At 39.4% G+C, this 19,707-nt stretch overlaps 1 protein-coding gene across 6 annotated transcripts in view; it reads right to left on the bottom strand.

Moving 5' to 3' along the window:
- Window positions 1–19,707, bottom strand: part of Atf7ip (activating transcription factor 7 interacting protein) — an 85,750-nt gene that overhangs the window by 31,687 nt on the left and 34,356 nt on the right. For 3 of the 6 annotated variants that reach the window (NM_001107893.2, XM_063286153.1, XM_063286154.1), the window contains exons 2-6: window positions 11,009–12,702; window positions 8,349–8,426; window positions 6,974–7,119; window positions 5,069–5,206; window positions 1,806–1,871 (exon numbers count right to left, since the gene is read on the bottom strand). In NM_001107893.2, the coding sequence (NP_001101363.2) occupies window positions 1,806–1,871; window positions 5,069–5,206; window positions 6,974–7,119; window positions 8,349–8,426; window positions 11,009–12,695 (2,115 nt within the window). In that variant the 5' untranslated portion in view covers window positions 12,696–12,702. Of the gene's footprint in view, window positions 1–1,805; window positions 1,872–5,068; window positions 5,207–6,973; window positions 7,120–8,348; window positions 8,427–11,008; window positions 12,703–18,553; window positions 18,696–19,707 lie in introns of those variants that run through there. The other 3 variants (XM_063286156.1, XM_063286157.1, XM_063286155.1) reach the window with 2 other exon arrangements.

The raw sequence follows: 19,707 nt of genomic DNA, 5'->3' as shown, positions 1-19,707 counted from the left end.
CACTTCTCTTTTGATTGGCTTCACAGAACTTTCTGCTTCTCTGAAGTAACTAATTCTCTGCACATTTTAAACTGAACAGAAGCATCAGGTGTGGAGCACACTACTGAAGTGATCACTCCTCAGTCTCACAGACTTCTCAGTTTAGAATGAGCTCTGGGTAGCAGCCACGTTGTGATCCATTTGAGATCCACGAGACTTCAGATGCTTTTTCTTCATTTTCTTGACAATTTGTGAAATCTAAATATCTCAGGTTTCTTTTTTAAGTCAACCTTTAAAATGGCTTTGTTTGGGGAAGATGGATTATCTCATGAAAAGCCATTATTCTCCCAGGGAAGGAAACGAAGCATTTTCTCTTCCAATCTATGGAGCTGACAAAAAGTAACTTACATAGGCAGCTGTCATCAATTAATAAATTGGCCACAGACCTAAGTGAGATGCAGGTCCACTATACGATGATTACAGACAACAAGAACAGTAACTCAAGCTCTTCAGAAGAGGAGGATGTGGTATGGAACTATATCAATAACTAACACTGTTACTGTTAGCAATCACTGTGTACCAGATAATGGGAGGTATCAAAACATAGAAATACTATTTACTCAACTGAAAATAAATTTAAACTGCCATACTAAATTAGGAATAAAAATATAGTGGAATAATAAAGAAATAACAAAAAAGAAAAAAACAAGCAAAAGAAAGCAAAACAAAAGCTGTGCTGGTGTTTAGATTTAATTCTATTTTTAAAAAAATTTGTTCAAACTGTTAAAGGGAACAAGAATGACACAATCTAATCTTCGTCTGCATACTGTAACAATAGCACAATAGATGATGACTATAAGGAAAAATATAAATGAAAGGAAGACACTAGCAAGAACGTACAAACAAGTAAACAAGGTAAGACAAGTCTCCAAGACAAAACTTCTGTTTTGTGAAACAGAGCTTCTTGTACTCTAGGCTGTCACAAAACTCTCTATAGCCGCTCTTTTTCTCTTCTTTCTCTTGTCTCATTTCCCCCATTAAATCTCACCACATGGAAAAAAAACAAAAAACAAAACAAAACAAAGAAAACTCTCTATAGCCAACCAAGGAAGGCCTTCAACCTGATTCTCCTGCCTCCTGCAGCTCAGGTGCTATCACACCATGCCCTTCCCGTGTCATGCTGGGATGGATTCCAGGGTTTCTTACATGCTAGCCAGGCACACACCAACCAAGCTATATGCCTAGCCTTTTAAAACATAATGTTAAAGAAAGAAGACACAGCTTCAAAAAGTCTGCAACCTCAAATAGATTAATGTAAATGCTGACATCTAAGAATATCGACAAGAAATTATTAGTCTAAAGGTTCAGCTCCAAGACTATATAAACTAATATGTGGGGAAAAAGCAAATTTTACTTTCATGATAAAGGAAATGTTAGTACCTCCTAAAAGGTAGCTAAATGTGGTGGCTTAAATAAGAATTGCCCACAGGGGGCATAGATATGAATGTTTGGTCAGCAAGGAGTGCCATTATTAGGAGGTGTGGCCTTGGAGGAAGTGTGTCACTGGGGCTGGGCTTGGAGGTTTCAGAAGCTCAAGCCAGACCCAGAGTACAAGTGTATGTACATGTGTCTGTCTCTGCCTCCCCTCCTTTGCGCTCCCCAACCCCTGCCTGCTGGTGTGGATGGAGAACTCTCCGCACTGTCTGTATACACACTAGTACAGTAAAGGAAACTCTGAACTGTGAGCCAGCCCCAATTACATGTTCTCTTTCATAGGAGCCGCCATAGTAACAGGACACGGATGCAGACTAAACAGAGAGGCTTACTTCTTGTCTTTTCTTAAGATCATCTTTGGCTGCTCCAAAACGTTTGGTTAATCTGGCTATCTTGGCCTAGAAAATAAACAAATAAAAGTTAAGTGATATACCATCCTCTAAAGTCTGCTACACAGACGAGAAGTCAAAGATTTCAGCTCTGGCTCTTCCTAGAAAAGTTAAAACAAGATAGTTACAAAACATCGGAAAACAGGGAAACCACAGGAAACCCACTGCGGTCCCCAATTAACTGCCAGGTATAAACACGCACACACCAACCTGCCCTTAAACACAACTGCTGTGTTTGTTCTCAACACCAGATTATTTTGGAATATGTAAGGCTTTATTTACAGCTGTTTTTCAAAATGGCTCCAGGCACACTTAAGTGTTTACTGAAAACAAACAGGCATAGAGATGTAAACGTGAGTCCGAGGAGATGGGGAGGGACACAACTCACATCTATGTCCTGTAGGGACTCAACTGTCACTCACTCTCGTACTCCATCTACGGTCTCACCCTTACTCATGCTGCAGCCTTTACACAGTCGCTCACGTCGTGATGCCGAACCTTAAACTTATTTCATTACCACGTCGTAACTGCAATTTTGCTACCATATGAATTCTAAATACTTAATATGAATGACATCTGATATACGGCCCGCCAGTGGGACCGTGTTGAGAACCAATGTACTAGAAGCTGATTATATAAGTGGTTTTTGTTTTTATTAGATAAATTGAGTGTTTCCCAGGCCTTAATACAGTCATACAAGGCTGTAACTGTTAGGCTTGTTCCTTGAGAATATTTCTTTATGCTTTTTTACAGAAGTGGAATTCTCAGGGCATATTCTAACGGAAGTCTCCTAAATGTCTTTCAGAAAGGCTTTTCTGACTCTACAGATGGGTAGCTGAGGGCTTATTAATTACCCTTTGAAAGATGAAGGGAGCGTAGATGGCAAAAACCCTTTCATGTCTACCCTGTTTGGAATTCACAGAGAACAATTCAGTGACCCTGGGCCTTCTGAGGTGAATTCCCAACTGAGGAGCTTAGGGGACACACCTGAGCGCTCCTAACCTCCCTCTACACAGAGGAGTCGGCTGGTCCCTGCTGCTGCTCCTCTGACTCTGTCATTCTGTTACTGTTTACTACAGCTCGCTCGCTCTCTCGCGCTCTCTCGCGCTCTCTCGCGCTCTCTCTCTCTCTCTCTCTCTCTCTCTCTCTCTCTCTCTCTCTCTCTCTCTCTCTCTCATCGTGTGTCTGCCTGGTCTTTCCTGACATTACCGCTCATGTTCTGTCCTTTTCCTATATTGTTCTCTATTTCTAATGAACTCTGGCTTAATTAATTCCCGAGCTTATCACATATTTCCTGGGCCTTTACTCTTTCACCCTAAGTATAAGACCAAATGTTTCTAACTATTTTACTTCATTTAAGGATGTTTACAAGATGGCTCAGCACTTCCAACCAAGAGGACAACCTGAACTTAATCCCCCAGAACCATAAACAGAAAGAGAGCTGTCCTCTAGACTCCACCATGCACACCATAGTGTGTCTACACACACACACACACACACACACACACACACACACACACACACACACACACGCATACATATACATATACATACTAAATAAATGTAATAAAAATTTTAACACCTAGGTTTGTTTTTTAAATAGCAATTGTTACTGTGTATGCTTTCTCTTCCCTGAGGAGTAAATGAGACTGAAACCTCAAGAGAAAACAGCCAGCTAAGACAACCCTATATAAAACTAGAAATATCAATCAACAGATACATACAATAAAGTGTAGAAACACAGAAATGTGAGAGTTCTCCAAAAGTGAATGACCCTTTAATAACTGAATCTGAAAATAATGAAATGACTGAAATGCCAGACAAAGAATTCAAAAATATAATTTTAAACAGAACAAGCACCTCAGTGAAAAAAATGAAGACAAATGAAGTACATCAAATTTGGGCATTTAGTTAGCAAATCCAAATTTAACAAAGAGATATTCTGTGAAATATATAATTAGTGCAAATACTAGAAATGAAAAGGTAAATTATATAACCTCAGTATGAAGCATCATCCAAAGACCTTATCACTCAGAAGAAAGAATATCAGAAATTGAGAACAAGTAAAGAAATTCTTATATTCATATAACAATAAAGGAAAATAAGAATGATGAACCATGACCACAACTTTCAGGAACTCTGATCAAGAGACCAAACTTAATCCATGAGGGACAAGGAATTGAGATGCAAACTCAAAGCATAGAAAATCTACTCAATCATATTATAGCAGAAAAGTTCTCTGATTTAGAAGAAGATATGGATCTTCGTGTATAAGAGGTATTTACAACTCAGACAGAAATTCTTCATGTCACATTGTCTAAGATGAACAAACGCTACTTCAAACCATGACTACTTAATCAAAATTAGAGAAAATGAGAGATCCTACATACACAAAGAAGAAAGTCACAATCACAAAAGTTTATAAAAGGATGAAGTCCATGAGAGAGTATATAGAGAGAGTATGTACAAACAGGACTAGGAAATTAAGCACGTTTAACACAGTAAACCACAAAATTATAAGATGAGGAGGGAAGAAAGAGTGTTCAATCAACTGAGGAGCAAGGAATTCCAGGAATAAGAGTATAATTCTCAGTAATAAAAGTAAATCATCTTTACTATCCAGTTCAAAGATGCAGACAGACTGACCAACTGATTACTGCCTGCAAGAAACACATCACATAGTTAAAGATAAAGAGTTAATATGAAAACATGGAAAATGATAGTCCAAGCAAATGATAACTGAAAGCAAGCTGGGGTAGGTACCTACACATCTGATAAAAGTAGAATTTAAGCCAAAGTTAGAATTAAAAAGGTGGTGGTGGTGGTGATGGGGGTGGTGGTGGTGGTGGTGGTGGTGATGATAAAAGAAGGAAGGGGAGAGGAGGGGAGGGGAGGGGAGGGCAGAGCAGAGGAGGGCATGACATGTACCCTTCCTCACAATACTAAACCTCAAGAGAAAACTGTTCTGCTGACACCTTCACCTTGGGTTTCCATCTCCAACTGTGAATACACTCATTCCATTTGGTAAAGCATCCAGCTATGTGTGGTTCTGTTTTTACAGCAGCCCCGGCAAAAACTAGTAACAGACACCTTTCCTTCTTTTATAGAATGCAAAAGTATTTAATTCTGTACTCAACCTCAAATATATAAGTGGTAACACACGATCAGAAGATAAATTATAAATGGAAGACTGGCATGGGACAGACCTGCAACTCGGTGAGCACTGCCTTATGCCTCTTGTTGCACTCTATCTTCTCCACTCGTGTTTTTAATTCTGCCAACGTCTTATCAAACACAGCACACTGTAGGGCACACAGTTTTTCTTCTAGCAACCACTGTATGACCTAAAAAAATAAAAAAATAAAAAATCCTGTTGCAAAAAGGCAATTCAGCAAACAAAACAAAAACAAATATTAAAGACTAATAACAATATAAACCTAATGAATAAAATACAATCAACTAATTTAAAGAATAAAATCCAAAGCTCAATACTACCTACTAAGATTCTCTACTACCTCAAAATGAAAGTACACCCTAAGAAAAACATTTCCATACAGTAGAAATCATAAAATACTTTGAAGTTTTAGCATTTTCTCATCTTCCGTATTATGCTGAAACCATAAAGACAAAATTTGTTGAAAAGAACAAGTTCAAAATTTTTCTAACCTATTAAAGATTGGGAACTGTGTGAGATACATTAAAAAATGCCACTGCGGTGTCAGAATTGATGAAATATTTTTATCTAAATGCCTCCTCACAGTCCTTCTATTACTCCATCTGGCCCCCAGTGACCAGGACCCTGGCAGTCTGAGCTGTCCTAGCAATGGAGACATCAAGCCACAGGCATTCCCCATTCCCTCACAGGCTTATCTCACAATGTGATTAGCACTGTACCCATTACCACCTCACATGCAAAGGAAGAAGCTAACAGCATTTTTAGCGCCTTATTCCTTAATTTTTCTTTTTAAAGAAAGCATAAATACTTGTTTTTGTTGTACTAGTATCTCAGTGGAAGAAATTTTAGATTATTAATTTATAACTAAGTCCATAAGACCCTGAAAAGCAGAACCAGGTTTGGTGACTCACACCTGTATTCATATCACCTGGAAGTTGACACAGGAGGACATCTGCAAGACTGAGGTCAACTGGGCTATAACTTAGCCCATACAGCCTAAGCTATTATGAACCATGTCTCATGGGAGAAGGAGACTGGGAGACGCAGAGACAGAGGCAGCCTGAGTTTCACATCTCTCTACAAACATTTGAACACATAAACATGTGCACATGTGGTATACCACGCATGTGTGCTCATGAAGGTAAGCATGGAGTCCAGAGATCAACACGGGGTATCTTCCATGATTCTTCAGTTAGAAACAGTATCTCATACTGGCTGAGTGCAAGTATACCAACTGGCTAGACTGGCTGGCCCTTCGGACCCCCGAAGTTGCCTCCGAGCTTCCCAGTGGCCTAGCTAGGACAGGTGAGCACACCCATGCCTGGCTTGTGAGTGCAGCCAATGAAAACTGCGAACCCGAGCTGGCACACTATTTACCCTGAGACGGCTCCCCTTCCTCACACTCCGAAAATACATACAGCACTAATTGTTTTCAACATATATTGTATATGCTAGCATATCATATACAGGGAAGATTCAAAAAATCTTTACTCTGAACACTCACTTTTCCTAATCCATCTAAAGTCTTGTCTCTGTTCTGCTTTATACTAACATAAAAAGGGATTTGGGAATGGACCAACTTAATGTTATAGAGATTAAAGTCTACTAAAACGTTTAAATATTAATAAAGTTTGTTTCTTCTTCATTGTAAAATAATGTTCATATAGAAAAAGAAAAATTCAAAATCCTTAGTTTTTTAATAACAGAAAAATGTCATAGCTCCCTTCTATTTAAATATTCACTACAATGTTTTAAAATAAAAATACTGTAGCCAAGTAGTCAGAGGAATAAAATTTATCACAGATTTCATAGCTTGTCATTGTCTTCAAGCTCTGACTAGGTTATGTCAAGGTAAACAGAGAAGAATAGGACCATGGTGAAAATCTCCAAGCATGCAGCGACACTCTTGACGCATTTGAAACGCAATGTGTGCCACCTTTTGAAGCTTCTGGTTGATGTCTCCTTTGGCTGTGATCTTTACTTGAAACTCTGCCTCGTATTCTTCTTCCATATATCGCCGCCGTTTGGACTGCACACTGTCCATGTCTTCTGACTTGGACCGTTTTCGTCTGGAAAATTCATCTGAGAAAAACAACAAAGCAACCAGCACTGCTGAGTCCACTGTCTCGGTCACGGCCTCCACACTCCAGCCAGCCAAGGCTGCGCTCAGCCACTCATCCTATGATACTCTCAGGACCACAAACACTCAGTAGGCATGCTCAACAAAGCTCAGCTTTAAAGATGAAATAAATGATTTCAGCATGACAAACAGAACTTCCCAAGTGTTTAGCAATGCACACTGAAAACAGCATTTTTCCTTGAAATTGTCACATTAAGAAGGAGAGCTGTCTATAGCTTTGCCATGCAGACAGGCCTCCCATCGTGCTCTTGTCTCTGCTCAATCCCACAGCACACAAGAACACGCTAACATATAACAGCCATCATTATGCCACAGCTATCTGTTAGCTATGTACATGCTGAATGATTTAATCCTCCTTCCTCTGTGAAAACAGTGCCAGGCTGTCATTCTGACTGAGCCGTGCCCTAATCATTCAACCTTAGAGCAGTAAGAGTATGTAAGGTATTTAACATAGCCAAGTAGCGTTCAGATACATACAGATAGCAAAATTATGTTACAAAAGTACATTTGGCACAGAATACACATTCAAAGATTTTACTTAAAACATTTTTTTCAAATGTTAACATTCTTGAAGTCCTTTGAAGACCTGGACTGGCTTTTCAGCATTTCAAAACCTAAATCACTTGTATTCCAACATCGTTTATGGCCACCAAAGTGGAACCTATTTCCTTTGATCTGTAAAATAATGTTCAGGATATAAGGCAGAGAGGAGCTGAAACACTATTTAGCTTTGTTAGAATAGCAAAGAAATGTATTCACACCTATATATGCATTTATTTAATATCATTAACAACTTTTTAATATAGACAAAAGTCAACCAAAGTAACCCTGGCTTCTAGCTTCTTCTAGGTCTCCAGCACCAGCTCCAGCTCCTTCCCCATGCATCTGCTGTGGACAGAAACTCACGGCACTCACTGACCACAGCCAGGCAAAGCCCCCTGCCCTCAGCCTAATAAGAGCCTTACTGGGAGTCTGCGTCCTCTGCAGAATGGAGAACAGAACAAACACAGTAAACACATTCCTATTCGAAACACAGCCAAAGAACCCTGAGCTACTCATAAACAACATCAGTAAGTTGTGGCTTAAGTTAAAAAGTGCTGCAACCATCCGTGGGGAGAAACGGGAGCCCATGACTGAGGCCACACCAAGACAAGAGCTGGAGCATGCATACTTCTCCCAGGCGGCCGCTCCTCATCGGGCACTCGCTTCTCTTCCTCAGCTTTGCTGTCCTTCTCACTCCTTTCTCCCTCTGTTAGGACAAATGTGGAAAAGGGAGCCTTATTTCTATGGAAATCAGGAACACCTCATTAATTCACATTTTTGGTCACCATTCGGACTACTGAACAAATGATTTACAAAACTGAAGTCACAAAATAGGAAATTTAGAGAATATGGGAGCACAAACTGAGAAGTTTAAGAGCAGGTTCACATTCAAGCCGTATTTATGTTTAATAAACAGAATATGAAAAATACTTAAATTCAAAGTCAATAATTTTACTTATTAATTTTCTATAATAGGTAACAACTATTATAAATCATTCTGATTTCTTGACTTTCTGTTATTAAAATAAACCAGAGCCAGCAAGGTGGCACAGAGAGTTAAGGACATATGCCAGCCAGCCTGACATCTATGCCCAAGCTGTACATGGTAAAGAGAACTGACTCCTTATCCTCTGGCCTTTGCATGTATGCTGACCACCTAACAATAAATAATCATAGTAAAACTAGAGCAGTAGCCACAGTTATCAAAATGATAATGATAAATGACACACTGCTAAGGTCTAAACAACTCAAAATCTTCTGTGCTGAATTACCATTTGTCAGATCTGCCTACTAGATTCATGGCACTTATGACAGAACATATATTGAGTTTTAGAATAGATGACAAGGATTAGAATGTATGGTACATTTTACATTGTATCATAGAAAGAACTCATAAGAAAAAATGTTAACAAGTTGTAACAAGGAAGTAGAGTCCATTATTTCTTTAACTTTTTGCTCAGTCTCTAGGGATTGTACAAACTGTCTTTGGGTGTATGGTGTGCCTGTGTGGGGGTATGGATGTGTATGTGTATGTCTGAGTGTGTGTGTGTGTGTGTGTGTGTGTGTGTGTGTGTGTGAGAGAGTGTGTGTGTATATGTGTGTGTATGTGTGTGTGTATGAGTGTGTATGTATATGAGTGTGTGTGTGTGTGTGTGTGTGTGTGTGTGTGTGTGTGTATGTGTGTGTGTGTAGGTAACTGAAGAGACAGAAAAGAGCTCTGTCTTTCCAGAGGTAGAGTTATGGGAGGTTGTGAGGTACCATATGGGTGCTTTGGTCTTCGGCGACAAGAGTAGCAAATGAATATCCAGCATTGCGCCATCTCTCTAACATAAAATAATCAGATGCCTTTGCTCAGAACAGGGGTTTCTAAAACTCATCCAATACAAAGCTTACTAGCTCATTAGTTCTTATAGACTCCATCCTTCTGGGTAGGCCAGGTTGTCATGACACCTCTGCTCTTCTCAAGAACGGCCTTCTCATTAAGTTGCTATGTTTTCATAGTTCTAACTTCCATGAGCTTCGCTCTAGCCTGTCAAAACTAGACAGTAAGATCACTTAAAGTTGGTGACCAGATCTTATAGTTCTGGTAATGCCAAAACCTTTGATGCTGTCCTGTGCAGAAGTAACAATAACTATATGTAATATAATAAACAAACAGGCTTGCTTCTGTCCTGCTAAACTGATGGGCTACAGCCTGCCAACCCCTTGCTTTGGTTTGAATCTGTAAGGATATTTAGACACATAAACACACAAACACACACAAAGGCACACACACATGCACACCAAACAAAAAACTACAAAGTCCTATAGATTAGTTGATAGAAATATACTCATTGTGGTTTAAAAAAAAAAAAAGAGGAAGTAACAGGTAATCCATACATAAGTAAGTACAAAAGGCCAATAAACATTTTCAATCTTGTAAAATACATCAAGAGAATGTGGAATCAGGAAAACCTACCTTTTCCACACATTTTCTAAGCTTTATACCAGTACAATGGTGCAAATGCTATCTTTCCGGTTAGTGCTTTTTATCCTGTGGGTTACCACTCCTTTGTGGTCAAATGACCCTTTCATGGGGTCAGCTAAGACCATCTGCATATAAAATATTTACATTATGGTAAAAAAAAAAAAAACAGTAGCAAAATTACAATTATAAAGTAGCAACAAAAAAGATTTTATGATTGGGGGTCACCACTTCATCAGGAACCGTATTAAGGGGTCACAGCACTAGGAAGGCTGAGGACTAAGGCTCTATGTGAAGTTTGAGAATAGCCAGATTTAACAGGAGAAGAAACGCGCGCTAGCTTTGTCCATGCAGCTGGAGGGCTTGATCTGAGAGCGAAGAAAGCGACTGACTAGCAGCTGAAGTGTGCATACGATGTTTGGACAGACATCCACTAATGTCTGAACTTTCCCAGAAAAGGAATACTAGGTTAGTCTCCTTAGACTATGATTATAATCATTTAGAAAGTATCAGCTATCATTTAGCAATATGCAACAGCTCGTCTCCAGATTACTATGACATACTAGTTCTTCTAACTTTGTAAAAGTAAGACTTTTTTTCTATTTATTTTGATAATGGTTTGAGACTAGGTCTCAGGTAGCCTAGGCTAGCCTCAAACTACTTATGTAGCCAAAGTTGACTTTGAACTCCTTGGCCCCCAACTTCTCCCCTTTTAAAACCAACATTTCTTTAAAACCTTACTCATGGATCACTAATATTGATATTATTGAGTATGTTGTATTAAACAGTTTATTAAAGCAAATAAAAATCCTTAATCAGCTAACCTGGAGAGCTCGTCTTATTCTGTGCTAGAACTTCAGACTCATCTTTTCCACACGAAATATCCTCTTCATCAGAAAGGACTAAAAAGGCTTCTTTTGGCAAATTCTCACTACTTTCTTGTTTTGAGGGTGAGCCAAAAGAACCCTCCATTTTATCCTCCAAGTCTTGACTTGTTTCAACTGGAAGGAGAGAAGTTTTTGAAAAGCAACTGAGTTCATCCTCAGTGGGTGCAAGTTTTTCCAAGATAGGGATGATCTCATCTGTTTCCATAGAGTCCGTGTTGTCTGAGACAGTATTCTTCTTGCCCTCCTCCGTGGGGTCCTCACTGGCAGCGTCAACAAGTTCTACAGGACTTTTATGCCTGTCCTTTTCACTTTGGTCAACTTCCATGCTGCTGGAGATGGCCTCTTCCTCAAGAGCAGGCTCGGCAACAGCGTCTTCCTCTACCTTCTTCGTATTTTCTGGAGGTAGATGATCAGAATGAATAATTGCACTGTGTGTTTCTAGAGTTCCTTCCTTCTCAGCAACATTACTGTTCACTTTATTCCCCTCGTCAAATGCATCTTTACTTTGAATTTGGGCTAAGTCTTCGTCGTCGTCATTCCTGTCTGGACAATCATCATTGTTTTTGCTATTCTGCTCTGTCTTGTCAGTGTCAGGACCTGGTTCACAAACCGGCACTGAACTTGGTTTAAAACTGTCAGTGGCTGATTCCACAGTGAGCTCACCAGGAATCAACTCACCAGAAGCCAGTCTGCTGCAGACAGACGTACGAAGCGACTCCTCACTAGAAGGCAGATCATCAGAAGGCGAGTCACCAGAGGTGACACAATCATCCAAAGCTGACTCCCCAGAGGCCAGGTCACAAGACGCCACTGCACCTGTGACTCTTTCTTCTGAAGCTGGCTCACTTGAAGCTGGCTCATGAGACACTGGCTCACCAGAAGCGGAGTCACCAGAAGCGGAGTCACCAGAGGCAAGAGCATCAGAGGTGGGTTCTTCAGAAGCAGTATCTCCAGAGACAGGATCACTACAGCAGGGATCACTAAAGGTGGGATCACTGGAAGAGGGATCGCTAGAGGATGGATGGCTGGAGGGGAGCTCCTCACAGGCGGACTCACCAGCGGTTGGTACTCTAGTCGTCAGCTCTCCTGCAGCCAGATCACCAGAGCCTGGGTTATCAGAGGCTGGGTTATCGGAGGCTGGATTATCAGAGGCTGGATTATCGGAGGCTAGGGTATCACACCCTGGGTTATCGGAGGCTAGGGTATCACATCCTGGGTTATCGGAGGCTGGAGTACCAGAAGCTGGTTCAGTGGTTACTTTAGAAGCAAGATCAGAAGTTATACTGGGGGACAAAGCTTCACTATTCAAATCTTCTTGCTTGTTTTTTACACCAACAGTGGGGATACACGGTGTTTCTTTCCATTCCGTTTTACTTTCTTCAGATTCAAAACAAATCCCATCAACACCATTCACTTCTTCTTTATCTTGAATACAATCTGTGTTTTCCAAAGGTGAAGTAGGATCCAGGTCTCCATTTTCATGGTTCCCATTTAGCAGTTTCCCGTCAGTTCTCAGCAGCTCCTCTTTGACTCTGTGCACAGCGTCGAGCTGCTGGCGATCACTTGCTCGCATTGTTTTTCGAGCCTTGAAGACTTTTTTCTGTGGTTCCTCTATATTATCCATTTTGAATCTTTAAATAAAAAGAAAAGGATTTCAATGATTGAGACAAGTCATTTAATTACAAGTTTAATGAAAGTTGAAATATGAACAATTTAGATCATATAAATATAAAACAAAGACAACAGAAACCTTAATCCTTACTATGTCTTAGTCCTCGTATTTACTAGTCACGTAATCTAAAAGGGACAAAACAATGCACAGCAGAACATCGATACAGGAGAACGAAGAAGGAACAAAGCTAAGTTTTACTCTTGATACAGGAATTAAAAATGAGAGAAGCTTCAGGAACGTAAAAAGTCCATGGAAAAAAACAGGTGCTGGGAACCAAACATGAGTCATTGTCTACAAGAGCAGCACTTAACCAACCACTGGGCCATCACTCCAGCTCTGTTTGAAGGTTTGGAGAAAGCAAGAAATGAATGCTAAGAGTACAGGGTTCTTCTATGAAATAATAAAAATGTGCTAGCATCCTCTGTAGTGACAGCTGCACAACTTAAAAACTACATACACTGGAATATGCTCTCCTTTGGTCAATTTTGCTAGCGTCCTATCTGTCCAAGAGTGCACTCTTGGTGATGCTCTTATTTGTATCTGCATTGTCGCTTTGCTGCTTTCTCCCCTAATATAACGTCTTTGACTTTTTGGATGAGGTTAATTTGCATCTGCAACTTTTTCAGTTGCTGTGATAAAATACTGACAAAAAAAATCAGCTTGGGGAGGGCGGATTTGTTTTGATGAAACACAGGTCATGACAGGGAGGCTGAAGCAGCTGGGGTTAAAGTGGCTGGTCACATCACATCCACTGCCAGAGTCACGATGAACTCCCACACACTCCTTACTTTTTCCAGTTCTATAGACCCTCATCCAGCCCAGGGAATGGGGCCACTCACAGTGGGTGGGTCTTTCTACCCAATTAACCTAATCAAGATAAACCCATCCACAGGCATAGCCAAGAGGCCTACCTCTCAGTGATTCTAGATCTCTTCACGTGACAACCAAGACTAAGCACTGCACGTCATCTTTTTCCTTGTGCTTCAAGTTTAATCATTAATCCTCAATTAAATTTCACCTTTCATATTATATACACAGAAATGAATCTAATATTTTTCAAGGTATTTATTTTTATTTTATGTGCATGCAGGAGGTGAAGAAATGGTGATGAATCCTCTAGAACTCGTGTTATAGATAATTCTGAGCCACCATGTTGGTGCTGGGAACCAAACTCGGGTTCCCTGTGAGAGCAGCCAATACTCTTTCTTAACTGCAAAGTTACATCTCCAGCCCCTCATCCTCACATCTTTTTTCTGCTAAAGTATTTTCTAATTTTCATAGTTCTTCCTTTTATCTATAAATGACTAAGCAGTATGTTTCATTAGGAGATAACACTAATCAGGTAAAGGTCATTAAAAATTCACATCCAAAAGCCAAGCAATATTGATCATTGGCAAGTCTTGAAGCATCCTAGTATATACAGGGCCACAAAAGTGCCTAATTGACAGTTTTTCCCAAAATGATTAAGAATGGGGTTCTATATTCTTACTGTTTAAATTGTAAATGAATATAAGGTTACTAGGGTGAGCCCTACTGCAAAGTGATTAATGTCTTTGAGACTACGACATGCACAGAATAAAACCATGTGAGACAGGAACTATCACAAGCCAAACAACTAGAGGCAGCTAGAAGATGTGTCTGGACAAATCCTTCCTCAGAACCTTCCAAGGAACTATGCCTTGACAATAGCTCCATTTTGAAGTTCTAGTCTGTAAAATTAAAACAATATATTTGGGTGAGTGGGTGAGTGGCTGCATGTGTGTGTGTGCGTGCGTGCGTGCGTGCGTGCGTGCGTGTGTGTGTGTGTGTGTGTGTGTGTGTGTGATATGTGTATGTGTGATTTACCACATAAACTGCCTGAGCAGACATAGAATATCCATTAGACCATATTCAGCACTACCTCCTAATTAAAAACTCTAAACAAGCAAAAGGAAATTTATCTGCTAAAGGTTATCAAGATGTAGATGCTACATTTAATTGTGAAATGACATTAAGATAACAAGAAAGACAAAGACACCCCGTATCCCCAATTTTATGCTATCAAAAGGTTAATGCAAAAGAGCATTTAAAAGAAGACAGAACTAAGACTAAAGCTCATTGCAGAGCATTTCTGCTTGGTATGTGAAGGAAGGTCCTGGGTATTGTCCCACCAAAAGGAGAGCATAGCCAGCTGTAGAAGAGACTGAAGCGGGAGGGGGAAGAGGGAGGAAAGAAAGAAGAGAGAGATTAACTATAGGCAGAATAGAACACATGTAGATGTGCAGCTGTGTGCTGTATCCGCTCTCCCTACCGCCCTTCTCTTTTGTTGATATACTTCCCAGTGCTACTCAATCAAGAATGGGGCTAAAATGCCACAAACAACCTATACTACATCAAAGTTTTAACACCTTCACTGATGTAACTTACCCACAATAAATAAGCAACCTAAGTTGTTAATAGTCAATGTTTTTCCATAAAAATAAGCCTGATTTGTTTGTCAGAGACCAATACAGCTCTAAGAACATGGCACTTTGTCAAAGACTGTCCAGATTATGTTATTCTGCATTCACTTTTTGAATTTAATTCAATAATTTAAACAGTTTTTAGTGTTTTCTTTTTATTTAAAGTACTTCTTAGAAAAAGCATCTTTCAACTCTACAGAAACCTTCAAACAAAAGCACACTGGTACTATTTTAAGAGTCTAAAATTAAACTTGGAGATTTTCTTTCCTCATCCACTTCCAAGTCCTGTTACCTATACAGTTTCCTACATAAGCTTTTTGGTGCAAGAAATCAACCCCTGGCATTTCCAATGCCTACTGCTCGGTGCTGTCAGTGAACTTTACCCCAGACAGCACAGCTCAGCACTCACTGTGCCGACTGTAATGAACACCGTAAATGTTCAAATACTCAAGCACCATTCCTTTAAGCTTTGAAACGCCCATTTTCAGATAGTCTATGCATAACCAAGAGCTATAATTATTTACATTAAAATTAAACATTTTTGGGTTGGGGATTTAGCTCAGTGGTAGAGCGCTTGCCTAGGAAGCGCAAGGCTCTGGGTTCGGTCCCCAGCTCCGAAAAAAAAGAACAAAAAAAAAAAAAAATTAAACATTTTTAAAGCTTAAGCCAGTGTGGTGGTGCATCCCTTTAATCCCAAGACTTGGGTGGGAAAGGTAGTAGCATGCAGAGGCAGGTGGATCTCTGAATTCTGGGCCAGCCTGGTCTACAGATTGAGTTCCAGAACTGCTAAGGCTATATAGAGAAACCCTGTCTCAAAACAACAACAAAAACAAACAAACAATGACAACAAAAACCCCTTAACTTTTCATAGTGCAAATAACCGATGAACTTTGCTGAGAGTTATAAATTTGAATCCCCACTTCTCCCAGATGAACCAGGTGCCTAACATTTCAATCTTTTAAAGTGTTAAAAAGAAAAGTGTACCTTAAATTGTCTTAGGAGGCACTGTGTCTACCATACAGGCTTTCCTGAGAATTATGAGATGTGACTAATTCATAACATTAATTAATACATTAATTAATTAGAAGGATTCGGGCCAAGCAAAGTAGAGTATACTGGTAATCCTGGCAACCAGAAGGCTGAGGCAGGAGGAGCATTACAATTCTGAGGCAAACCTGAGTTACAGTCAGTTCCTATCCAGCCTGTGTCACAGTGTAAGACTGCAACCACACAAAAGGCCATCTAGAATGGCTGTGTGCTTGAGCCTAGATGTAAAGTCTGTGTGTTGCTTGCTTACGCGTAACTTTCAGACTCTAAGACAAATTTTTTCTTAAATAACATTGAGTGAGTGTGTGTGTGTGTGTGTGTGTGTGTGTGTGAGAGAGAGAGAGAGAGAGAGAGAGAGACAGAAAGAGAAATTAGAAAATCTAGTAAGCCAATATAAACAAAAATTATTACTAAACTCTCTCCACCAAATAACACTTAATACAAATAAATACAACCCAAGTAAAGTTGGTTTTTGCAACAAAGCCATTAAATTCAGTAATAACTAAAGTATTGCCAGAGACTGAGGTAAATACCTTCACTACCCACAAGGGAGCACACTGCAGCCATTCAGCAGATTTTCATAGGTTCTAAGTCTAACAACAAAACAGACAAAACAATAAGGAAGTAGCATGAACAACAAGTACAAACCAGTTCAGACATATCTGTGCAAACCAATCAGCAATCTGCTTCGAGAAATCTATTTTGCATAGCAAAGCTCATCAGGAAAATTTTACATCAGGGAAGGGCGTGTACCCTGCAGACAAATCTGCAAGGTTGCGTTACCAGAAGGTAGCCTAAAGCTCACTTTAGGTATCATCTGGACTTGAGGTGTCGACAATCTATGTTATTCTGTAGAATCTGCTTCGCTGTGAGGCAGCAACACGAGTCAAAGCACTCCCATGTGACGGCAACTCATTTTACAGAAAAAGCATGTCTATCTTACAGCAGAAAATGTCTGCATATCTAGAAGCACATCACATGATGTAATGAATTAAGTTTTTACCGGAAGTACTTTTTTAATCAAAAGGCAGTTTAAAAACTATATATATATATATATATATATGTATATATGTATATATACATATATATATATATATATAAAGTCCTTACTTTACATATTTGGATCCAAGTAAATATGGTGAAATATCAACATTTTCTACAGAAATTTATACATCAATAACCAGAGAAAAGTATGTTACCTGATATGTCTCTATGCCTTGTAATTTTTTCAATTTTTTGATAAATTCTTTTTAAAGGAAGAGCAGTGAGCCTCTTCTTTAAAGAACTTTTTCCTGAACCCCCTCCCCTGCACCCACTTCTTTCACTTTCTAGCAAGAGATCTCAGCCATGAGCCAAAGGTAAGCTGTTTTGTCTTAGCTTATAACCTTCCTGCTCAAAACCTCAAGAATTTAAGTGGCTGTTGAAGAGCTACATACAAACTCAGCCAATCAGCAGCCAGCATTCTATTTCCTGCCCAGCAACAGGAGACAGACAATAAGGTCAGAGAAACATAGTTAACGAAACACAGATCTGAAATAGTGCGGTGTGGTTCTTTGTTTGAAACAAATAACCTAGAACACAGATTCCATGTCGTAATTCCATGATTTGTTTTAAATATACAGTACACATAAATAAGTGGATAAGATTTATATCTTTTATGCTACTTTATCTGGATTTAATCAATGTTCATAAATGTTTCTAAAATATAACTTATCTGAGGAATCAGTTAAACAGGAACAATACATAAAAATAGCATTTCTACATAATGAGTTAAAATCTATAAAATTCAAATATATTTTCTTTTACAAGGTTAATAGTTCTTATATTTGTAAAAAAATTATAAATAAAAGCCATCAAAATATTAAATTCAATTGGGATGATCTCTCAAACCATTTCACATACCGTTACTAATATAGATTTCCAAACCCAAAATGCACCAGGACTGTGGACATGGGCAGGATGGCAAAGAGCAGAGCCTCCTACTGCACGGAACTGACTCAGCTTAATTCATATAACGAAATCAAAATGTCCACTCTTGGTGACTGGGTGCTAACAATATATTTACTACAACACGCGCAATTAATTGCCTTTCACAGTTGGCTAAAAAAACTGTATAAGCTCTGCTTTTGAAAAGCAATAAAATGTGTAGATTATAAGGTAATTTTAGAGGGGATTTTTAATACTACAAAAAAAACCCTGTGACCAGAGTTTCTTATTTGCCCCAAATTCACTATCTTTATTAGTTTTTTCTAGTCAACACATTTTTAAACTAATCATTTTCCCCCTTCCTTACAGGTGAACCTTGCAATTTTTCAAACATACCCAAGAGGGAGCTTGCTGCAGCCATAATTTTAGTTTATATAATCTCCTCATAAGGGAAATAAATCAACAGCTGCTTCAGCGCTTCCTTCAGTCCTGTGAGGGAACTGAAATTCACTCTGATTGGCTCAAAGCCTTCTCTGCCTAAAGCCAATCAGAGAAAAGTATCAGAAACCTTACCCAGCAACAAAGGAAGCAGCTGAGGGCAAGAGCTCTAAGAACTACAGCCACCGTGAAAGTCAAAGGAAATAATTAAAATGGAAACCTATTATAACCACAACCTCAAATGCCTTGTGTTAATAAAGATTTCTATAATACTGTTCAGCTTTTGTTTGAGAAGTTCCCCCCCATTTTACTGTCTATATTTAAACTATATATTGTCTGTACTGTTTCTAAAAATAGTCCTGAATAAATACTAAAATTGATTCAAAACACACACACACACACGCGCACACACACACACACGCACACGCACACGCATACACACACACAAAACCACCATGCTCTAATTCAAATTAATATCTCTAGTAAAGAACACATAAAAATACAACTCACAAAAAACCTGGAACATAAAACAAAATCACGAAAGTAAAGGTAGCCCGGATTTCTGACAAACATCCATGCTGGGAGAAACATCACTAATATTTTTCTAAAAAATCAGATGCTGAAAACCATAGGATTTTTAGGATTTATTTCTGTTTTCATCTATGTGAATGTTTGTCACATGTGTGCAAGTGCCATCAGCAGCCAGAGAGGGCATCAGATGCCGTGGAGCCCGAGTTAAGGCCACTGCTGGGACTGAACTCAGTGTTCCTAACCACTGAGCCACTGTTCCAGCCTGTGAATGTTTTACTCAATTTTTTTCCTTACACGGCTTAACAAAATCAACTCAACAAGCCTGACTACTAATAACCTACCCCTAAACCTCACTGTATTCATTACCCATAATCCCTAACCTATTTGCTGATAAGAGCCTGTTCGACATCATGCCGACCTGACCTTCAACACCATCATCTTCATGACCTGAATTTGGGCCCTGGGACCCACAGAATGCAAGGAGAGACGATTCCCACAGACTGTCCTCTGACCACCAAGGCACACATGAACTCACACCCACACACCAAATAGAAGGATGGACGGCCAGGTGGGTGAATGGG

The sequence above is a fragment of the Rattus norvegicus genome, chromosome 4 (assembly GCF_036323735.1).
Source record: "Rattus norvegicus strain BN/NHsdMcwi chromosome 4, GRCr8, whole genome shotgun sequence".
NCBI classification, from domain to species: domain Eukaryota; kingdom Metazoa; phylum Chordata; class Mammalia; order Rodentia; family Muridae; genus Rattus; species Rattus norvegicus.
Note: the sequence above shows the minus strand (reverse complement) of the source record. Positions and strands in the feature narration are given on the sequence as shown.